This window comes from Euwallacea similis, chromosome 3 (assembly GCF_039881205.1).
Source record: "Euwallacea similis isolate ESF13 chromosome 3, ESF131.1, whole genome shotgun sequence".
Classification (NCBI taxonomy): domain Eukaryota; kingdom Metazoa; phylum Arthropoda; class Insecta; order Coleoptera; family Curculionidae; genus Euwallacea; species Euwallacea similis.
This window is the reverse complement of record NC_089611.1, coordinates 3,596,439-3,619,995: the sequence shown is the minus strand read 5'-3', so window position 1 is coordinate 3,619,995 and position 23,557 is coordinate 3,596,439. Positions and strand designations below refer to the sequence as shown.

The 23,557-nt window shown below is 35.6% G+C and overlaps 1 protein-coding gene across 2 annotated transcripts in view; it reads left to right on the top strand.

Annotated features, from left to right (window-relative positions):
* Positions 1 to 23,557, top strand: part of LOC136420117 (nephrin-like) — a 132,112-nt gene that overhangs the window by 51,318 nt on the left and 57,237 nt on the right. For both annotated transcript variants that reach the window (XM_066406903.1, XM_066406904.1), the window contains exon 2: positions 10,134 to 10,187. In XM_066406903.1, the coding sequence (XP_066263000.1) occupies positions 10,134 to 10,187 (54 nt within the window). The remainder of the gene's footprint in view (positions 1 to 10,133; positions 10,188 to 23,557) is intronic.

Here is a 23,557-nt window from a genome sequence, read left to right as displayed (position 1 = left end):
TCTTTAGTTAGAATTGCAGTAACTCGTTCCTAAGACCACTTTAATTTGAAATCCATGTCGTATTAAATTTATTGTCAATATTCCTCACAAATATCATGTTATTAAGTCGAAAGAGCATAACCGACTTCAACTTAGGTCACGCTAGGTTTTTACTAGTAGAATCACAATATTGATATCGCAGTATACTTTAGTTTCTATTTCATTCAGATGTTATAAATAAATGTATTGGAATGTAAACACTAATAGTACACATCTGCCGCAATTTTAGAATTTCAGATTTACGTGGTCGTAGTCACTTTATTATTGTTTCGCAGCTTGTTTTCCTATGTGGATCTAAACCATTATACATTTGGTTCGTCTGTAACTCGATATTGACAAATTTATACGATGTTACATGTAATCTTTATCTTTGTCAACATGCAAACTACAGAAAATAAACGACTTTTTCTATTTGATTTGCTTAAAAATGTTGCAAACATTTATTTTTTTTTATGAAAATACTGAAATAAAATCGGAACGTGTTTACTTAAATAGAGGACAGCAAAAGCGATATTTTACTGGTCGTATATGTAATAAAACCACAACCACACACAGTGAATACATGCTTTGATAAAAATACATCGCGACATGGATATTTCCTCGTATTTATTTTGTTTCTGTATATAATTCAGGTTAGGTTTACATGTATGCAAAAAAGGTCAAATGAGTTAAACATTATTGTAATAGTGAGATGGATATTTCTAAGGGCGCAGTAAATTTAGAACCAAATTTATACAAATACGTTAATATCTGTTCTCTTCAAATAGCCTGAAATCGCAGTTGTTGCAAAATATTTAAAAATATAAATTCCATTTTAGTTGATATTGTTTGGGATTTCCTAGTACCATTTAATAAAACATATATTTATTGTCAGTAACTGGAATTAAAAAATAGCACCAATGTTAACTTCAATATAGTTTGTTTGAATATGGTTAACGTATTCAGAACTCAGTTGCAATTAATTTATTAGTTAAAATATCTTTGCTAATTTTTGCTTCAGTTCCTTCCTGAAAGCATCTCAAATTTCAATTCGTATATGTCTGGTATGAGAGCTCTAATTTTGCGACGAACTTTACAGGGGAAACACACCGAACAAACAGAGCAAAGGCGGCTAATTACCGGCATAAAACCTTTAGGCTAATTTCGCATTAAATACCATTTTCGAAATACTACAACGAGCACGGGGAAGATGTTTTGTTCAACGGAACGACCTTAATTAAAACGGCTTATTGTTTTTACCCTTCATATTCAAACACCGTGCTTCGAAATATTAGAAGTGTTCCCCCTGGAAACAATTCCAGGAGTATGATTTAATAATATTTATTAGCATCCTAGACGCATCTTCGGGAACGTTTGCAATTAGAAACGTGTCAATGGTTACGTAGGTATATTGCTTTCCAGAGGAAAAAGTCAGATTTAAGATCTCCCGGAATTATTAAATCATAAAAGCTGAATTACTGAGCTTTATTACTGCAGCAGTCGCTAAATGAAATTTTATAACGATGGCGAAACCTCTTTGAGCGAATTCGGATATAAGTTTTTGGGCCGTAAAACTTGACATAAATGAACCTATAAAGCCTTTTAACGATCCTGGCAAGATGATTCTTCCTGGTTAATTCAAGCACACATACTGATGTGTCTGACAAAGGTGCTAAACAAAAAAGAAACTTCCTCCAAAAACAGAAGCTTTTGGCTCTCTTCGTTCCCTAGGATATTTAATATTTCAATGAGTTTCGCTTAAGGGAATGATATTTACGGTACGGCGACAATTATATGAATTATAAATTTGCGCTGAATAGCAGATGGAGCACGAATTATTGTAATATTGCCTCCTACGCCCGTTTTGGGGGATATAAATCTTTCTCCCTCCAAAAACGAATTTCATTATGTTTAATTTGTTGGAAAACTCTCAACCTAACTCTGAATATTGTCCTCAAAGGGAAACCCATAATGAAAGTGTTGGTGGCAACAGAAGACACTTATATTTTCCACCAATTGGTCTCATATTGGGTGAAGATCAAAGATAAATTACGGGATGAATTTAAAGCGTTTCTGGACAATAATAAGGATCACCTTTGGCGGTTGGATGTGCACTTTGACTTAAAAATTATAATACTTCAATTAGTTACAATACTGGAATTTGCGCTTGATATAATAAGTTTATACATTTATCCATAAGGTAAAATAGGCACTTCTAAGTCTTATTAATATAAACTGTAGAACGTTCCTGGACCACAATATTGGTAGTCAGGTACTAAGTGATAAAATTGCACAAAACTTGGCTCAATTCAGAATATTGCAGCCAAAAACAGGCTTAAAATTGCAACTTCAATATCCTCTTCAAGTTCCCTTACAGATCTTAACAAAACGATTCTCTTGCTTTGTGTTCCGCATTAAAGCTTACACGTCACTTCAGTCGAGCAAACCCTCGATATTTCAAGGGGTGTTTTCCTCGTCCCCACTAAAACCAAAGGCATTTTAAGTGCGCCACTTGCATAATATTAGTTCGCAAGGTTATCCAGACATAAACCCGCTTCTTGGGAAGAGTTTAAAATATTGGAATGTTCTGAGGATCGTAAACTTTATTGGGATTGTAAAAATGGACTACTTCATTTAAGGGAAATATAAACGTTTATGTTTGTGGGGTACTGAAAATCTAGTTAGCAATACCAGGTTTACAGTTGCTGTAACTGAAATTCAACTTCTCTATCCCGCATTTTTAAGTCACATCCAATAATGAGAAAACTTTGGGCAATATATCAATCGTCCGGTCGTTTATGAAAAACAGTAACTCTTCCTATGTAAGTAAGAATGACTTAAGGCTTTTCCAATAAATTAGGTAATCAATTCCTTACTAGCATAAATTTCGTTGTAGCTATCGTGCAAGTTCCCCGAGGCAATTTATATAGGCTTACAAGCAGCCAGGTCCCTGTGATAACATTATGAACTTCGATAATTCATTGTAAATGCCTGCATCGAAGGGTAATAGGGTAATTACTTCATTCCTATAGGATTACTCTTTAGTCGGGTTTTACATGTAATATGCAGAGCAGGTTATCGCTATTGTCGGCGCAGTACAAGACTTAGAGATTTTGAAGTATACCGTGAGATTTCAGTAATTGAGAGAACTTTACTTATGTCCAAAAACAAAATACTACTTGTCTGGTTCTGGTACCCAACTACCAATTCCAGTTATAGTGTTGAATATAGCGTAGTATGTGATAATATAATGATAATAAAAGATTTACTAAACTCATATTGCTTAAGAAAATACCAATACTGAGGACTTGGTACATAATACATATGAAGTTTCGCTATTCTAAACAAACCGGGTTACTTCATGTTTGAATTTAATTGCTCGTTTAATCAACTGTTTAATAGTTTTAGCTTCAGTTAATAAATATAACTGTTATCAATTATGAAAGATCAATTCGGTCGCCTTGGTACGCAGTGGAGGAAATTTCAATATTTTCAGCATCTCACTATAAATTTTATATTTCTACAAAGCATGCCTATTGCTTCTATCAAGAAATGAAATATCAATTCTGTGATCCCGATACGCTTTATATTATAACTCAAACTTTCTGACAGCAAGCCGTATTTCTCCAGTTTTTGCTCTCTCTAATCCTTCTTATTGGCAATTGTAATACAGAAATAATGCAAGACAGAAGTAATTTCGAATAATGCCATTCTCGACGAGCCAGTTCTGAGGATTTCCTAACCGCAACATAAATAAATATTCCGCTATTGAAACTTAACTTTGCCTAAAGTTTTCTCTAACTCTTAACTAGTTGAGAGCTTTCTCTGGTTGTAGCAATTTGCATAGATCTCCGTAACAGCGACTTGTGTCGGGATAATATTATAAAGTGGGGATAACTTATGGTAAATGGAGGGTTCATATAGTAATTAGGTAATGAGACCATTCCCATTAATGTTTAATTAATTGGTAGTTTCTAATTGAGATATTTATATGTTAACATAGGGTTTAAGCTTTAGTTTTCAAAACGTTTTTCAAATAATATAGTAATTTGTAATATATAATTTTATACATTAAGCCACCTTTTTGATCAATGATTCGACATAATTTGAAAATAATTGGTTTTAATGATCCACATTACATATAGTAATTTATTTAGTATTCCCCTTTGTTGCAGCTCCGCACTAATGAAGTCGTTTGAATAGTAATTTCAAGCTTTCTTTGTTTCCGGCAATATAAAACACTATTTCCCCTATTTCGGGTGATAATTTTAGAGCTGAATTTTCCTGGTGGGCAGAAGTGGAAACACGAACTGAAATTTTTGGGAAAACGTGTAATATTGATACTGAGGTTTCATTAAAGGACTCAAATAACGAGCGTTACAGCATTTTTAGGTTTTTTCTGCTGCGTGCCATTCAAAGTGCAATTACATTGATATTTGTTCGGAATGCGAATTATTTTCGATTGAAAAAGGCCATGTGAATTATTGATCAATTTCCGCACTGTTGCGCCAAAACTTGTATGTGCTTATACATTGGTTTAAGTTTGAGAAAACAGATGTAGATTTATACTTCATTTGACCTCTCAGCTCACACTTGATGTTAATTCAAATCTTCATACATTAGTAATTGGACCCCCTATGCATTATTGTATATTTTTTGAATTTATTAGTAAGGAGTAACAGTTTTTCATTTATTTGTCTATACATCTCTACCAATTTTAGAATTATTTACAAAATTTACACTATCATATTTAATAGATTCGAAATTGAATATTTTATATCAAACAGCGTACGTATTATTGGATTTCTTGAATGCACAAATGAGTCGAAATAATTCTCTATAGATGCCTTTGTTCTTACCCCTATCAGTTTTCGAAGTTTTTAATGTCTATTTTATTATGTTTTTACTCATCCCGATCGGATTGGTTAAAAATAATATTTGAATCTGCTCCTTCAATGATAAATCTGAGGGTAAACAGCCGGGAAGAATCTTTTATGTTATCGTTCGAAATATATTTTCTTAAGCTGATTTTTGGTTTTGGCTATCAGCTCGAATGATTCAAACGATTTTATCGTGAGCTCCCATTATGGTTCGGTGAGAACATCCCAATAAATCATTGTCGTGTCGTATTTATCTATCCAGACATGCGGGAAAGTTTATATTTTGTAAGAGGAAACTCATATAAAGTTTAGTTTTATAAAGCCCAGCAGGAATAAGGCAATTTTCTTGCAAACAAAATTTAAAAGTTGAAGTGGCACTAATTTGCAGTAAGGTTTCGAGGTTAATGGCTTTATAAACTATCAACAGAGAGGTTGTAAAATATTTATATCGAGTGCGCGGCGTATTAAAGCGAAATTTTAAGGAAAGTTATTTCCAACGGAAAACAAAACCAAAGTTGCAGTTAATCAACGTCTGTGGGAAATTTTACAGACCGCAGTTTTAAAATTTCACTAATTTCCCTGGCTCACTAATTTGAAAGTAATTACGTCCGACTACCGCGAGATTCGCATGTCTGCGCCCTCGCATTGTTTCCTGGAAAATTAAAAAAGTTTTTCGAATCTCTACTTTGTTCGATTATAAACATGCCGTTCAATCATGTATCTTTTTGTGATCACGATATGGGTTTTGTACAAAACAACACAACGGTTTTCATTAAACCTGCAATAAACTTTGTTCGTGGGCGCTTTTCAAGTCGTCGGAGCCGTTTATTTCGCCCGAAATAGCTAGATAATGTGTACGGGGTATTAAAATAAGGCCCAGACAGTTTTCAAACTAAATACCTAGGGCTCTCGCTTGCAGTTAATCAACTTCTGCTTCACGCATTCAAGTAATTCGGAGATAATTACTTTCCACACTTTGCAGGGTAGGTTAAAATGTAACGACGTGCCATCTAGTGAATGAACCATTTTTCCATTAGACAGAAAATCTGGACCGCAGGATTAGCAAAACAATAGTCATCCAGTTTGCACTTACATAATTATTCTCACTGAGTTTCTGTAATGGTATACATGATTTATGATGTTGGGCTACCTGGACCACAATACCAGTAATCAGGCCAGTTGCTTGAAAATCTCAATGGAATTCATCATTGTTTTATCGTTTTTGCTTCTATAGCTGAATTTTATTATCGATTTTTTAATGGAGATTGCTTGTTTAGCAATATTGTGGTACAATTAAGCATAAAGAATCATTAGGTGAACCTTAACGGCTTAACTTCCCAGTAAACTGAATCTGAATTTCACGAATAAATCTAATCTATGAGGACCTATATTACAACACTGGTAAATAGATTTTATGATGGGGAGTACTTGGACAACAATACTGGTAACCAAATAATATCCTTCAAAAGTCAGGTAAGGCTCGCTTCACAATAATAAAATTCAATTCTAATTTTACACAGAAACAACGTCAACCCACAACCACAATTTTTGGCACTTTATCGATAACCTAATCTTCTCTAAAACTTTAAAAGCTCAAACAACCCCCATTCAGGTAAGAAGCACATTATTTCGGCTTCCAACTTCTGACAAGTAAACCCTCCGTAACATACATATCACCCGGTAGTGATGTGCTGGTAATGGCAAAATTTGCACCTTAGCGGCCTTTATGTCCCGGGGTTATTTTTCGAAATTTCCTTAATTTGGTACGAGAGTTATTTTGTGGAAATAGCAAGGGTTGAAAGCTAGGACCTGAAACTTTCCTGGAAGAGGGCTTACTTCGGCAATGATGAGTTTAGGTATGAAGTTAAAGAATTTTCCTGGTGTTTTAATAAGAAAATGATTTTAGGATTGAGGTAACAAGACAGACAAGTTGGGCTTAAATTGCTTTGGCCCTGTTCTCGAATATTGAACCTGTTAAATCTCCGTGAAGGGAACCTATTCACATGAAAGCTGTCTATTGACGGTGATTGATTCGAATGAAAATTTAGCTTCCACACGATCTGGATTCAACACAGGACCGATTACGCTCTAATAGCCTGGACGGGTGAGAAATTACGCCTCATATGATAAGTTTTAAATTGATGGCACTGAGCAAGTACCTGAGCCGTGTTTTTGTTATCACCTGCCATGCAAGAATTTTTTCAATAGGAAGAAAAATATAAAATTCATTGCTTTCATCGATGTGATGACCCTAAAGTCTTATTTAATTTCTTCTTCGACATCCAGTGAATTCGACAAAGCATCAATACATCCTCGACAACTACTAAAATACCCGTACATATAGCTCGATTTCAACAATCTGGGTCAAACATATCGTTCTCCCATGGCAAGCCCCAAATCGCTTTTAACAAGTTTACATTTTTGAAAGCCGCGGCATAAAAGTATTGCCAATATAAATTGGGGTCTTATGTGTGCGCTTTCAATTGTTTACTGAAGCGAGTTCTATTTGTATACGGAAATAAATTGAAAGTAGGAAAACCATCCATACGAGGCTTTAATAATCGATGAGTTGGAAATCTTGCTTAAAGGTATACGACAGCTTGAAGTTATGCCGATGTGTAACTTAATAATGCACAAAAAGCAACCCGATTTCAAAGGTTCTGAATAATGGTATTTGTGGGGGTTAATGGGGAATTTTTGTCCCTCCGACTCATTTGGGTCATTGTGGACATAGGGGGAAAAGGTCTCATTTTTATGGGTTAAAATGGAAATTGTATTTGTTTCCGATAGGTCGAAAATTGGTTTTTATTTCAATCGGTATTATATTTTACATTTGGCATGGGGAATCGCGGAAAAATGCTGAGGGTATTGGAAAAATAGAGTGTTGCATGACTGGAGGTTGTAAAAAGTGCGAAAAAACCAAAGCCGTATTATATTATTAAGAGAAGCGATTGAGGCGTGGAGTTTTATAACAACCTTTCCCATAATTTACTAGCCACCTTTCTTTGCAATAGAAAATATAATACACGCATTTTAATTCAGTCATGTTGAACAGATTTTCCTCTATGCAGCAGCATACTTTTGCCCCTCCTTCGTTAAAAACCTAAGGAAATATAGTTTCCACAATGAAAAAACCTTCCATTAGCAAAACAGATTTTGCTTCAGCATTTGAAAAGAGTAGGAAGTACAACGCGCGACTGAAAGTTGGAATTGCAAGATGCTATTTATAATAGCAGAGCGGAAGAAAGTTTTCCACGTGGAAACATCCAGGCAGTTCTAGTGAATTTTATGTCGCCCTGGAAAGTGTCCTTGTTAGGAAGTAGAAATTTTTAAGGTTCGAGCGTTCAAGGCTTACAAAAAGAAAGTTAATTGTCCTCCATTTCGGACATATATAATTCAAAACGACGCACATATTTGTCGTTCTGATGGCAGCGTGGACATTTATTTGAAATTGTTATGGTTGTGTTATGATTTCGTTCCGAATTCAATTAAGTACTGAATCGAATAGAGAGAGATTAATACATATGTTCGATTAGATTTCATAATTTATTATGCTAACGATAGTCGTTAAATTTTAATGAAATTTCGGATGTTGTTGGATATAATGCTTTCCACTGTTTCATGTAACTGATATTGCGCGACACATTTTCGAAAACACAGTCCCGCACAATTTAAGCTAAACATGCCTCATTTTGATGGATAATTTTAATGTGTATGAAACACACTTTTAAGTCGCATATAATATGGCAAACTCCCGGGATATTTTCCGGGATTAATTAAGTGCCAATCGGGAGTTTCCCGTCTGCATTCATTAGTTTTACGCTTCCTACTTTTAGCGGAGGCCTAGCATGTTTATTAGGGCGGGATTTTATTAATTCCAAAGGGAAAAGTGGTTTCATCTCATTAGTAATATAGTAGCCGGTATAATTTGACCTCATTAGATAGCTTTTAAGTAATATGGGGTTTTTGTACGCCTAGTTAATGGAATTTTCTTTCGTAAGTGCTCTTTGATGCTGTCAAACGGGTTCCTGGAGGGAGATAAATTTGCCCAAAATAAATAAGTTTCGTGAACTCAAGACGATAAAACCGGCTAAATCTACATACCCATCTTTTATCTAAATCTAAACCCAAACTGACCTATACATCCACACTTGATATATAATTTAGAATATACAGCGTGTTCTGGGATCGATAAAGCGACTCTTGTAAAAGTTAAAAGTTTCTTGATTTAAGTTTAAATGTTTGTGGTTCAGCCTTTATTGTTGTGGCTACTTTACGTGAGTACGTTCTGTAGGAGGAATAGTTTAATTAAAAATTTAACCTTTTTCCTGAATTTTGGATATTAATTTCAATTTGTCAACATGAGAAACCTATCTAATTAACTATTTAAAAATTAGCGATGTTTTTCGAAGTCTCTTGACCTTAATTGCCATGTTTACTTCATCAGTCCCATCTTGATGAGTTTCTGATTGATATACCTATATTTTTTTCATTTTAAACGTTTAACTATTGATGCAGTAAGCAAGTTTCATAACTTTCAATATGCAAAGGCTGATTTTTCTGTTTTGAAAGCTCCGGAGGGAAAGCAAATACCTGGCTTAAACAACTATTCCTCTAATTAGTCGGAATATTTCCCGAAATTCGCTACGGCACTCGCTCTCTCCCCATACCTCGGTGCAATTTTCCATGGAATATCGTGGAATTTCTCCTTTAAATTCAGGCGAGGCACGCAACTATTTGTCGAAAGCAACATTGTAAGACAACTCCATTGGGCTCTGACGAATGCCTCAAGTTATTTTCGCGCTTCGTTTGCCTGCAAACATTTTGAAGCATGATGGGATTTCACGTCCGACTAGGTTTATTCAAATACCCTCAGGGATAAATCGGCCCTGGTTGTCTTTGTTAAAAAGAACTGGACAGCGTGAAAATATTGAGACAAGGAAAAAGTTAGTTTTCGACTTAATGAAAGTCCAACAATGCGTAATTACGTAACCCACTAAATAAAACCTGTGCTTCAGAATTATATACCTGTATTTTGCAAGCAATATCAGGGCCTAAGGCATTTCACAAAATCCTTGTAAATCACGCAATCTGTCGATTACTTTGTTAATCAATTTTAATTACGGGATCGATAGGTATTAAGAAGCTTTTTGCCTTTGTTCTTCCCTCCTAGGAAACTTTATTAATACATTTTTAGGCTTACTGAAACCAATAATAATTTTATGTTCTTTCCAGGCTTGCCTCAAACCTTCTACGTGGAACAAATGGAATCTCATCATCAAATCACTCGTGAGTATTTGCAAGAAAATCGCAACAGAGCTAAAATCGATTTAAAACACAGTAACAAAAACAGAGGGATAATAAGCTGTTTCACGTGTCTGTATATTTGATTACAATCCCTGTTTGTGGGCGTTTTGTTTCATTACGTTAGGATTCAATTTGGCTTTGTTTGCTGGATGGATTTACACGCTGTGATATAGACACTAGATAGCTGTATTTGATTTAGAGGGGTGCAATATTATATTGAAAATTTTTGTTATTGGAAATTTCGTTATAATACGTTTACAGTCAATGTTTAACCATAAAACATAAAATTGCGCCGATCTTGGTCCATAATATAATGTACCAGTTTTCAGCTTAGGTTTCCCTGAAATTGTTCCTTATAAGCTGCCCCTAGAAATAAACTGGAAGTATATGATATTTTAAAGTTAAAAAAATCCTACTTCTCATCGATTTACGCGTCCCTCTTGTCCAAAGTCACTCCTCATTACCAACTTTTACCCCTCTCACGTTATTTCCGTGTGCAAACTCAACTTTCGGCCTCAAATATGCAAACCGAGAACCAACTGTTTGCCTGCGAATCTATTTGCCCCACATTCTCATTGTCTAGTGCATTACAATGGCACAGTTGGACCAATTCACTATCATATGGTCATTTGAGATTTCCCTACCTTAATCAGCGCTACAGAGCAAACTTAGCCGAGTTGTAAATTGATTCCCTCTTTGGGTTCGGGATTTGGTTTACTGCAACTGAGAGAGAAAACATTCTAGATTGGTCTTTGTTGGAAAATTAATTTGAGAGTAATCATCCGCTTCCTCTTCTTCTTTATCCCATTTTCAGGGATTTTCTGCATGTCAAGAAATTCTAGATTCCAGATTCCGGAAGAGATCGCATGTGCACAGGCACACACGTTTAATTTACTACTGATACACTTGTTCATTTAATTACGAGCTATTGAGCTGCCTCTGCTGGTATATTATTGATGATTACCAAATTGAGGGCTTTACAAATGCACAAACATACAGCCAACTCCTGAAATCATGTCGATAGCTTGAAATGAAAACCTCGCGTCCCTTGAAAGTTTTCTTGCAGATTTCCACTTGAATAGTTCACACTTACTGAATATTTATTTCGCAATTTCCCTCAAATCGCAATAAGCATCCAATTTTACAATCGCCAGCGGTCCTTAGCTAAATGCTCGCCCTCGGAACTCGTTTGTCCCTAAAACAAACAAAGTCTAATGAAAGTCTTGCATGTTTCGAGACAGTTTCAAGTTCCTCTCTGCACTTTTGATGCAAACTGTTTGTTAAGCAATCCTCTCGTGGAACAGTTAAAGCAACACGGATAAATATTTGCGAGGGCAAACTGTCGGGGGAAAGCCGAGCACTGTATAAGAACAATCATAAAATCTGCAGAGCTAAATTCCCTCCAGAAAGCAATAAGAGTTAAAAGTGCTTAGAACTAAAGCGGCGAGGCATTCGTTTTGTCCTCGGAGAGAAGAAATTCCATTTTTGTGTGTAACGTGTTGTCAGACTGGCGTTCGAGACAACATTTATTAAATTTCCACGTTTGTTCTTTATAGAGAAAGCTGGACCGCTCCATATGGGGCGTAATCACACTATTACACCACGAAGGCTATTTTCGCGTTCCAACTACCTAAAGAAAGTTGATGAAAAATTGTGAAATGTAAATAAGCGCGCTTAAAACTCCCAACATATAAAATTATTCCGGTGGCTTCCTCTAGCGGAGCATATTAGTAATTGGTATAAGTTACACAGCTCTAAGAAAAATGCGCATCAAAATATTTATTTTCCAGCTCAAAGAAGAGGATTATTATGGAAATTTAGTAAACCAGCTTCTATGGACTTTGTAAATTAACTATTTGCTAAACCTTGCAGAAGAGGAGTTCCTCTATGATATTGTAATGGTGGTTAATGTAAGCTGTGCCACCCTAGGTAATATAGCCCGCCATTTTCAAACAATATTATCATCTAATATTCAATATCACCATGTAGAGCAACGTATGCCTAATGGAGTTGTGGAATGTATAATTTTCCTTTAACCTTGGAATTATAACCTTAGAATTTATTCATGGAAACATTAATAAGGCGATTAGGATATAATTAGTAATTGTTTGCGGTTAAATCTTTGTGAGACCATTATGGCAAAATACGTCGCAGTAGAGGTGAATTATTGTGAAAAAAGACTCGAGTAGTGAAAATTACCATATAGAAATTGCACCGTAGGACACCACGTCCGTTATTCGACACGATTATTACACCCTTGCATAACTAACAATACGATATCAATACAACATATAGACGTAAAGTAATGTTTCACGTGTTAAGGCGCAGATTTCTGTTTGCTTGCAATAATAATCCAATTCCGGCACACAATGTTAACTTCAAATCACTTTCAACCCGATCACTATCGAAAGTGGCACAAATAGAATTTTCTCCGATGTTGGGACTTCTGTTTCCGAAAATACTCGCCGTACTTTCATTCGAATGTAAAATCAAAAACTTGAGAACACCCGCTAGTAAAACTTTACCGGAAACTAGATTTCGACGGTTGAATCTGAAAAACTATGGCACACAACAAAAATTTCGCTCCATACTAAAAACGTCTGCATGTCAAAATTTTTTAAAAACCAGCCGAAAAACTTTCTGATAAAACTGGATAAAACTCTTTGCATAAACATTTCTTAGAGAGCCTCCTACCATAGAGCCAACTCTAGCTATTGCTGCTCGCAGTAATGTGGTAGAAATAGTGTCATCCATCTTTCTCTAACAACTTTTCCTTTTCTCAGTGTTGTGTTTGAAATTCATCCCCCCCTTTTAAATGTTTAGATCAGGATGCATGTCCTTTCCTTAATTCTCCTGACCCGCTTACCGAAGTTATGACCAATAACTATTTCCTTCTACATCTCCTATTTCCGCTTACATATGATTATTAAGTGCACCTATAGACCGGGACAATTTATAAGCCGTATAAACCTACGCGATGACCTCCGGGTTGTTAAACTATGAAGATCATAACTACTGCATTACCTAATATGTATTAAACTCCCGTCCCTCATCACTTCATAAGTTCTTGACTCAAGTTGAATCAACTCAAGCCAAGCGATGTCAAAAGACGACTCGAGTCGTCATTTGACATCTCCATCCCTACATCCGAGATCAGTAAGTTTAATGCAACTCCCTGTAGGGCCCACAATTTAAAGCAAGTTTAGCCGGACATTTAGCAAACTGTCAGAAAAGCCGCATATCATGTGCTAATATTAATAAAAATTAAAACAAAAATGCCCCTTCCCTGCTATGCACGACTCTAAACGATGGGGACAATGAAGTTACCCCTTAAATTAATTAAAACTCGGTGTCACTCTCTTATCCTTATACTATAAACATTAATTTCCAAACCCAATTTTAAAGCCCTACAGAGTTAGAAAGTTTATTGTTTATCCGGGGGATTTAAGGGCTTTGTTGTAAAAACAAACTGCGATATTTTTGCTGCCTGTTAGAAATTCAGAGGGTGTGTGCAATGTGTATCCACGCAAACCACGGTAATAAGTTTACCGTCGATATATGAAATAAAATATTCAAATAAATTTGATGTTATGTGAAGCCATGCAACGGGAATTAATAAAATACAAATAGGGATGAAAACCTAATTATAATTGATTTTGCGCCAGCATTTATCAAGGGAACACTGACTCGACAATTATTCTCTAGTGTTTGTAATATTAGCATTTTTGATATATAAAAATATTATTGTGTTTTGCTGCAGCATTTTGGTTTTACGCTATAATCAAAATATTCTTGATATTTCCCATAAAATTCCGATTATTCGGGTATTCGCCAGTCCCAAACCATAAATCGTGGTTCCAAATAATGAAGTAAATAACAGGTTTTTGTATTCGTTTATCGTAATTAAAATATGCGCATATAAATTCGCAAAACTCCAAATTGTATTCGACGCGAGATAATTTATTTATCTGCTACCCATTTCGGAGGTATCGCTGCAAATAATAGGTCCGCTACACCTGAAATTTATCGATTCTCTTAAAATGTTTATTGATGTCAAACGTTTTAGGCTTTATTATTTATTATAACCTTTTTTATTCATATAAAATATAACTCTAGTAAATGTTATTTAAATTGCCCTATTACATATGCTTAAAACACATATACACCCAACGTAATGTAGTAATTAGTAGTGCTCAGTTGGCATTGGTCTAAATGTAGAAAATAACAACTGGACCAGTCGAAGTCTAAACGAAGCTCATTAGCTGTAGAATCGATGGGGAATTTTTCGATTTCGTGCATTGGGGAGGCAAATATGTAATTTAAAGCTGATTGAAGTGCTCTTTTACCAAAGAGCATGAAATGTGTCTGTAGGCTATTAGTAGATGGTGGAAATAACTGTAATTATTATTCCACGTTATTAAAATGTTATTAAGTCGTCCAGGTCAACATATCCTTCTTTTAGCAGTAATATTGTTCTAAATCCCTCTCCTCTGGTTTGATTGCTGGTTTTAAGAAAGTATAATTTTAAATTGAGGAAAAAGAAGTTAAAGTAAAAACGCTTTTAGGGGGCGAGAAAACTGTGATTTTTGGCGCCTACATGAATATATTCTTCTTGGCTAATGCTCAGTGTTAAAGGTTTGCAGGTACAGCTATAACGATGCCCCATTAATTTAGTTGAAAGTACCTCATTTACACAGATGCGCAAAGCAAATATGTTACTAAAGTTTGTCATGAGCATATCAATTTGGGAAGGGAAATTGGAACATAAGCGCATGTTGATGGTTGAATGCAAACTCGAGCAGAAACTGGATGATGTGCCTTCATCACGCTCAGCTTGGAGGAAAATTTGGGTTAAAACTGGGTTATGTTCCTGTGTTACATCCCTCCATGTTAAGATTTAATGGACACTCGGCTTGATATTAAGGTTGATTATGGAGAAATCAGTGCGGTTGTTTTAATTCTTTTTCCTTCCGTACGATTTTTATTCAAGTTAATTCACGATACGTTAATTCATGTTTTCTCGTTTTGGTCATATTGAATCATCATATTAAGAATGAAAGAAACCTCGGTTTGAAACTGAGGCAAATTTAAGAGCAGCTCGGCCTGGTTCTTTTGATGCATTTTCGCTCAAGATACTTTGATTCAGATGACTTCATTCATTTTATAAAAAAAAACTCGGGTTCGCACTGGGAGATGCTTCTTCCATAATATTTTAAATGACCAATGAAACCCAGATGCGTTTTTGACAATTCTGAAATTGAAGGGTTATTAAAACGTAACCTTATTAAGGAATTTAGGTTTAAACTAGGCCATATTCCCTCTGTGTGCTTGGGTTAATGGGAAACTTGGGATGAAGCTAGGACACGTCTCTTGCTCGATTGGAGAGACACTCTATTGGAAACTCAAGCTTCCCTTATTCACGAACCTCAAAAATCTCGGATAGAAACTAGGACTTTCATGGTCATAGATTTCTCCGTAGGTAATTTGTGAATGGTCAGGATGCTGAGGTTGAAAGGAAATTCTGGTTCAAACTGGGTCAAAACTTCCCTCTCAATACGTGGATGAACTTCGCGCGCTTGTTATTCATTTACGAAATTTTTCTAATAAAATGAGGTGAAAGGAAATTGACGTGGCTTAGAGATTCCGTGTTGAGGTTGAGGATATGAGAACCTGAAATCCTTCGCCCTCTCCCAAATTTTTTATTCGAAATGTTACAAAAAATGTCCAATACCTTGAAGACACAAGTTTTATTTATACAAGGTGGTTTACAAAATTGGAGGACTTAATCTCACTGTATGAGGGCCATGCGGAATTTCCCTTCTTGATAACAGAATGTCGACACCCACTTCTTTATCAATTTATCCAATAGGATCATGAGTAGTTTATATCAAAATTTCCGCAGTTTCCTACGAAATCAGTTTTTCCTTTGTCGCTGGAAGCAGCAAACTTCTCAACAAAAGCACAAAGCTAAGTCATCCATCTTATACAAAGTTAGACAATTTCATGCACTTTCAATTCTGTTTACGCCCTTGCATTTTAGAAACTTCCAAAGCACAATGATTCCCGTCTTGAGTTTGTGTTTTCGTTTTATGTCTGTTCAATTTATTCCTAATTCATAGAATTCCATGGTAAACAAACCTTCAAATTACACAAATTTCAAAATAAATGGGCGCCAAAAGCCTTTCAAGGAAACAAAGCTCATGAAGTCCTTGTGGCATATCATTTATTTTTACGTGGCAAAGTACGATGCCTCGGCTTGTAATGCAAATGTTTATACGTTTTCATTCAGGCTACGTATGAATATGAAAACGTTGGGGATTAAGGCAGGAAAACGGGACTTTTTCGTAGAATGAATAATGTTTCTGGCAAGTTTTTAATTAGAAGTCTTGCGTTTGTGCGCTAGAAACTTTCCCTTTTCCAATTTATTCATTGCACAGAAAAATGTTGTATCAAATAAAGAATCTTCCAGGACAATGGAATCAAGTTTAATAATTAAACCTCAAAGTTACACCCCAAACATTACTGTCTCTTGAAGTACACCTCGTGTTCTTCCTGACATCAAAAATGCATTTGATATACCTCGTAGCTAGACGGGCCGAATTTATGTCGAGTAAGTTTTAACTTACGACGTTTCAGCCTAAAAGCCCTTGACTAGGCGAACTTAACATACCGGAGATTACAATTTTAAAAAAATTGCAGAAATTTCGCTTCATTAGGCACAGGGAGATCCAATTATGCAGGAACTAAGTGCGCACTCACAGTAATGAACTGACTGTAAAAAGGTTTTTCTTCCCCAAGTGTCTCAGACTTAATTCCATATACTTAGAGTTAAATGAATTAAATTTGCCTGGAAGGTTTTGTTAATGAACTAGGCTTTCATTTATTACTCTGTTAAGAAAACTCTCTGCCGCACTGTGTCTATGTAAAAACGCATTAAAGTAAGCCAGGCTATCTATCTTATCCGGGATATCCATAGTTATTGCCAAAAGCTTAACCACCAGTATCTAGGACGTTACACAGAACAAAATAAAAGTAGGAAAGCCTTACAAATGGCCTAGAAAACAATGTATATGCTACCTTAGTGGGGTATTATTTATTTTGACACGGAGAAGTACGATACCTCAGTCTGCAATGCAAATTTTTATCCATTTCCATTCAAAGGACTTAGGAATGTGTAGACTAAACTGTGGAGAAGTAATTTTTAGACTGGTTTTTCGAAGTTGGAGAAATTTCGATCATTCTTACATACAACCGAGATTAGAAATCCTTATTAAAAAGCCACTTTTAATTATTGCACTTCCACTATTAGCAAACTAACCGCAACTCTATTTAAACTTTCCAATCTGGAGCAATGGTTCCAGAACAAATAGCTTTCTAAACTTTTGACAAATTGCGCTTAATGCTTTCTGTTTTAAATTTGTAATGAAAGTTTAACAAGTTTTTGATCGAAGTGGTGCAGAAACCGGTGATAAGTTTCAGTTTCTTTCGTCTCGGGCTCTCTTCCAAAGGTATTTCCTAATTATTTGAAATATTAATAGGAATTTAATGTAACTCTCATTTCTTCGTCAGAACGAAAATTGAAACGGAGACTGAGAAAGGAAATAACTTAATGGCGGAAAACATTTAGAGAGGCCTTTTTTCTGTTTTCGAATGCAGTCATCAAGGGATTTTATGGTATTTTTACTGGAAGCAGGAAAATAGGGCTTCAATGTGTTACTTTAAGGGCATTATTACACATTCAATTGCCTCTAAATTAGAAAAAAATGCGTGAACAGGGTGTCCCATTTTTCACGGAGTTATTAAGAAATCTTGCTTAAAAATAAAGATACTTAAAAATGGTTTACGCAATACTGTGTTACTTTTTCGAGAAATAAATCATGCTGTAAACAAATTTTTCATAGGTCTTTTTGTTTCTATGATGCACAGTGAAATTGAAATTTTTGCATTTTAAGGCCCCTTCTGTAACTTTTTTATTTAAAATAATTTTGTAATTTTGAAAACAGATTCTCATACCTTTTTTTTACGTAGAATTTTGTGGTAATATATGATTTCTTATTATATATATTATACTTGGGCAGTGGAAATTAAAATTTTAATACGAGTTTTTCTGAAGGGACGTGTTGCGCCATAAATTGATATCTGTGTGGTATAAATTCGATTATCATTAAAAGAAGTTATGATTGAAAGTTTATATAAATGAATGTAATAACATGTGGCGCTGTATTTGAAAACATTATTAAATATAATGAACAAAAATATACTCAGTAAAACCAAGTTTACGATCTAGATCAAGCAGGACTTAATAATAAAATTCGAACATTGAATAATAATAATAACGTAGCTGCAAAGAGAGTAATAAATCAGTCCAACCAAAAACCTCTCTGAGACTGGAACTCTTGTGCTTTCTAAAGGCTTAAATTACTCTGTCACTCCCAAACATGTTCCTCAGGTTGACTTCATTGCAGCTATAAAAGGAATAGCTCAAACCAGGGACAGGACAACAACACAATCATAGGAAAACCACCAACAATTTAGATTCAGGTCAAAACAAATTTTAGATGTAGTGACCTCAGCTAAGATAAAGTCTTGCGACAGATCGTTTTTATTCGACCCCTCCCCTCCACCCTTATTGTTATTGTTCGTCCGTTCGTAATGTATTCCAACAGCAACAAAGCGATGAAGGGTGGGAATTTGATAAAAATCCGACACGTCTTCTATTATGAAAATCAACAGTACATTTCTGACCCAACTAAAACTGTTAATTCCTAATTGTTCTCGGCATAATTTTTAACGATACAAAGTTAAGCGCATATCGCGCCGGAACTTGGAAGCACCGGCACATTATACGGGGGCTTTGTCCAAAGGGAAGCTTATCCATTTAAAATCTAAATGACATAGCGACGGTGTGTGGTATGTGCAATAACAGGTGAATGTGTAGTGCTAATAACTAGGCCATTTCCTTTTGCATTATTAAGATAGACGCCCGCGCTATCTCGATTGTCTGCGTCACAATGCATTATGTTCTGGACTATATGTGCGAACCAGCAATGTGGCTACAAGGTCTGTATTTACAGTGTTGCCACAAAAGGTGTTTTATAAAGATAAATGTTTAGGTTGGCGGTATTTAGCCCCGCGGATGATAATTACACAAGGAAGCAATTTAAAGAGACATAAGTAAGTAAGCTGCAGTAAAGTTGGCAGGAAACTGTTTATACTTCCACACGCTGGAAGCATTAATAAATGAAAGATAAGCAAAAGCCGGAACACGTACCATGGAGACCACACCACAATTCTTAAAGTTTCGTGGAAGTTCCCTTTAGCGGGACTACTTGCTAACTGAGTTTTAATGGTTGAGTAAATATACGATAAGTAAGTTTTCGTCTTTCCCAAAGTCTATACGCTCTAAAGCTTGTCGCGAAATTTAGAGGTTGAAAATATAAATTTAAATTGAGTTCGCGGAGAAGCCCGCCTGACTCTGTGAGGGTAGATAATTGCATCGTTAGAACCTTCATTGAAATACGGGCGGTGTAATTGATATTACGCCCAAAACTCGTTTCACGCAGCATTACTTTGTAGGATTAGATAATACGTCAAACGTATAAGTAACTACGCAGGAGAGCTCAGAAACGTGTATGAAAACAAACGTCAGGTCGGTAATCCCATGCCAGCTCAAAATTTCCAATTTCGGTTAATCCGAAGGCATTTAAAACCGTAAATCCGATCGGGTTGGGTCGTTCAATGTAGCCAACTTTGAAAGCCCACACATCAAAGCTCGCAGAATCGAGAACATCACGTAATTCATTAGTGGAAGATAATGCGAGCTGTCGCCTCTAATAATAACTGGATGGACCCAATAAAGCAAATGTGACTGGAACGGATGTAGTCACGAATTTGAAGGGGCAAACGCGATCATTGTGTGCTTAGTCTGGCAAGTGAGAGAGTTCTTTCGTGGATTAGTTTTCGTCGTATCTAGTGGTTCTAACCACAAGAGGCAATAAAGGCATTTTAGCCACTGGTCATCGTATTAAAAGAGCCCTTTAACGATCGTTTCAGGTTAGAATCTGGCGAGAAAAATGTTCACTATATTTAGCAAATTGTGGTTATTCAATCAAATATATAAAGTTGTATAGAACTAAGAAGAATCCTTTAAAGAGATTATATTTCACTTATATTCAATAATTTTAAAAATATCAAACTTATATGTGGACTTGCAGTTTTACACGTTTGTCTGGGTATATTCAAAAGTCGAGCTGAATGTAACAACCTGTATATTTTTTTACATTTGAGTTGTGAAATGCCGGGGGATAATCTTGATATGTCTATCTCGATCTTCTACTCGCTTTAACATATAGAGCATTCAAAAGAGCCCGAAGAGCAGTGCTTTAAGCAGTCGTACGTTAAAATAATTTTTACTTTTTACGTGTTTTCAAAATTTGCTCTTAGTTACGTACGTTAATCGTCACCAATCATTAAATTGCTCCCAAATTAGTCTTCACAACTTATGTGAACATGATTGGCACATTGTTTAATATGTACATCACCCTCTTTATTCCATAATTTGCGGTAAACTTAACAATTGTTTACAAGACTGGCAAATCTCTCAACCAAACAAACAATAAATTCCTTGTCGGCAATAACCCCCTCACAAATCTCAATTTCCAAGGTTATACGGCGCAATATTCAAATAATTAAATTATATTCAGAGCCTGGGAATTAAACTGCCATCAGCACTATATCTACACGCATCTCCATATTTCCCGCAACAAAAGAAATGAATTATGGTATGTAAATTGGAGGGTCCTCGGCTCTAATCCCGCCGAAATGGGATCTATTTTCATGGTAAATTCCCAAATCCTGCCTTAAGTGTTTTACCCTCACCATGTACTAGGTGTGTATTTTCTCTTTTCGTATGGAGATTACTCCCTAACAGTATTCCTGTGTTGTTGCTTTTATTGTAGTGACATCGAGCTTCGGCTTAATATAATTGATGAAGCTTTATCAAGGAATTTCGACTAGTACTGGTAAAGCAGGATGTAAAACGATTATTCGTAACGCCAGCAAGGGCAAACACGAAGCTCGAAAATTGGATCTACCATTATTTGCCCTATCTATAATGAAATCTTGATTGACGCAGGCAAATATAGTTTGCGTCCGCAATAAAAATCTGACTCCCGGGATGAAAATTCGAATTCTCCTGACTTCGAAACAGCTCTTTTAAAATACTGTCCATCAATCCGAGATGTAAAATTTTCCTGCCAAACCGATTGGGAGAATGGGGCGAGAACTTCGGAATTTGTGGCTTTACCATGTATATGATTTATGCGTTTTAATTTACGCGATTATAATTAATGAGATCATATTTAAATTCCGCAAATATTAATATGGCGAAATATTAAATAAATTTCGGGGCATCAGTATTATGTTGAAAAACAAATTCAACACTAGCGCAATCTACGGTAATAGGGGAATTAATATTTTATTTATCTTTTATTAAATCACATACGAGCGCATAATAACTATGATTTTGATAGGGCTGACAGTTTTTAATTATATGCAAATTACGACGTATAATAATCAAGTCAGTTAATTACCTAGAAAAAGAGTTCGTTTATCGCCATTCAAACATCAGCAATCAGCTCAAAGGAGCATCTCCAAATCACAATAGCTTGTGCGAATAATGCATCAAGAAGATTTATTAATTATTATCAAACAAGGTTGATATCCAACCAGTACGTCATGCGGTAACTAATTCGTGCTTCATTGGCCTAATTTGTAATAAGACCATGGACATGTACTGGATGCAATTAGTAAGGGGATATGCTTACACGTGCTATTATTGCGGGTTCATTATACTCGTATATGTGGAATTTGACTATTGAGTTTCATCTAGTTGGGAGAGAAGGTAACGGGCGGATATTGTTTAAGGAAACTCTATATATTATCTAGATGAAATCTAAAAGCGATAGAGGCAATCTTAAGCCAATATAGAGTAGGCCATAAGTTTTGTGGGCCAGAACGGATTATCTTCCATCGAGCTGTTATCGCTCGTCTAAAGTTATCCCTTGATAATCTCACTCATCATCCGTTCTTCGATAAAATTTTCCTTATTATTAAAAAAATGTTTTATACGCAAATCATCGAAAACTCGTTATGCCTTTTTGTGCGGTATGGTTTCGTAATTCAAGAGAGCAAGACGAGGTTCCACGAGATTAATACATTAATTGTTATTCTGTAGGCGGTAGGACCGATGGTCCCTGATGGCATTTTAAGTTCTTTTCGAAAATTTTTCCTTTCATCGTAAAATATCATATTATATTAATCCAAGTCTGGTGAGATTTTTATAGAGAAGGCAAACTATTTTCGCTTTCCGCAATCAAGATTTCATTATAGATAGAGCGAATTTAAATGGTATATTCAATTCCGGACCGCAGTATGAGCTCCGAATTGTGTATGAAGGGTTATCAGACATATTTTGTGTAGTAGTGCGGAGGAATTCTGTTGCATATTAGGGGTAAATGTGGCAGGAACTGACAATGGTTTTCTTTTTAGTGAAATGCGCGTTTCGTCCTCGTCTCGTTTTATAGAGTTCCGTAATTTAATATTTCGGCTCCAAAGTGCCGCGGTCTTATTTATAAGATTAAGAATGCCAGACGGGATCGAAAAAAAAATTTAGTGAGTCGCTTGCAACACGATAATAACAAACGATGTAAATAAACGATCGGGATCGAGATAATTAATAAGGACTAAGAGTTTTAACTTAATTCCTTAAATATACAATTCCCCAAGTTTTCAAACTGATTTATGGCACGCCCCAACCCGTTTAGTCGGACGGGCAAATTTTCACAATGACGAACATTATTCTTCGTTAGTCGGGAATTCTAATTTCCAATTTCGCTGCCTCCGTTCTGCATAAATTAACTCAGAAATTTAATAAGCTTATATTGGAAAACAAACAACGTCTGAGATTGCGGAACGGCGGTGTCGCGCTCGCACCTCCTTATTAAATATGTCGATGGGAAATGTTTGTTTTATTCTAAACTGACGTGTAAATTATTCGGGTTGGCTTGTACAACATCATTTTATAGAACAGCTCTTTGTTTTGTACGCTAGAATGATGTGGGGTAATAAATAAATGTAGATAGACACTCCCAACTTCCCCATTAAAATTCATTCTTTCAATTTTGTTCCGTTGCATTGTGGAATGAAGAATGAAAACGTTGAAAAATGAAGCCAGATTTTTTTTGGAAGGCTCTGTAAAACATTTTAATACGTGACAGTTCAAATTAGCACGAGAAATTGATTTATTGTTCAGATCAATAAAGGGCTGGAGTTCTATAATTTTAAAAAGTTCT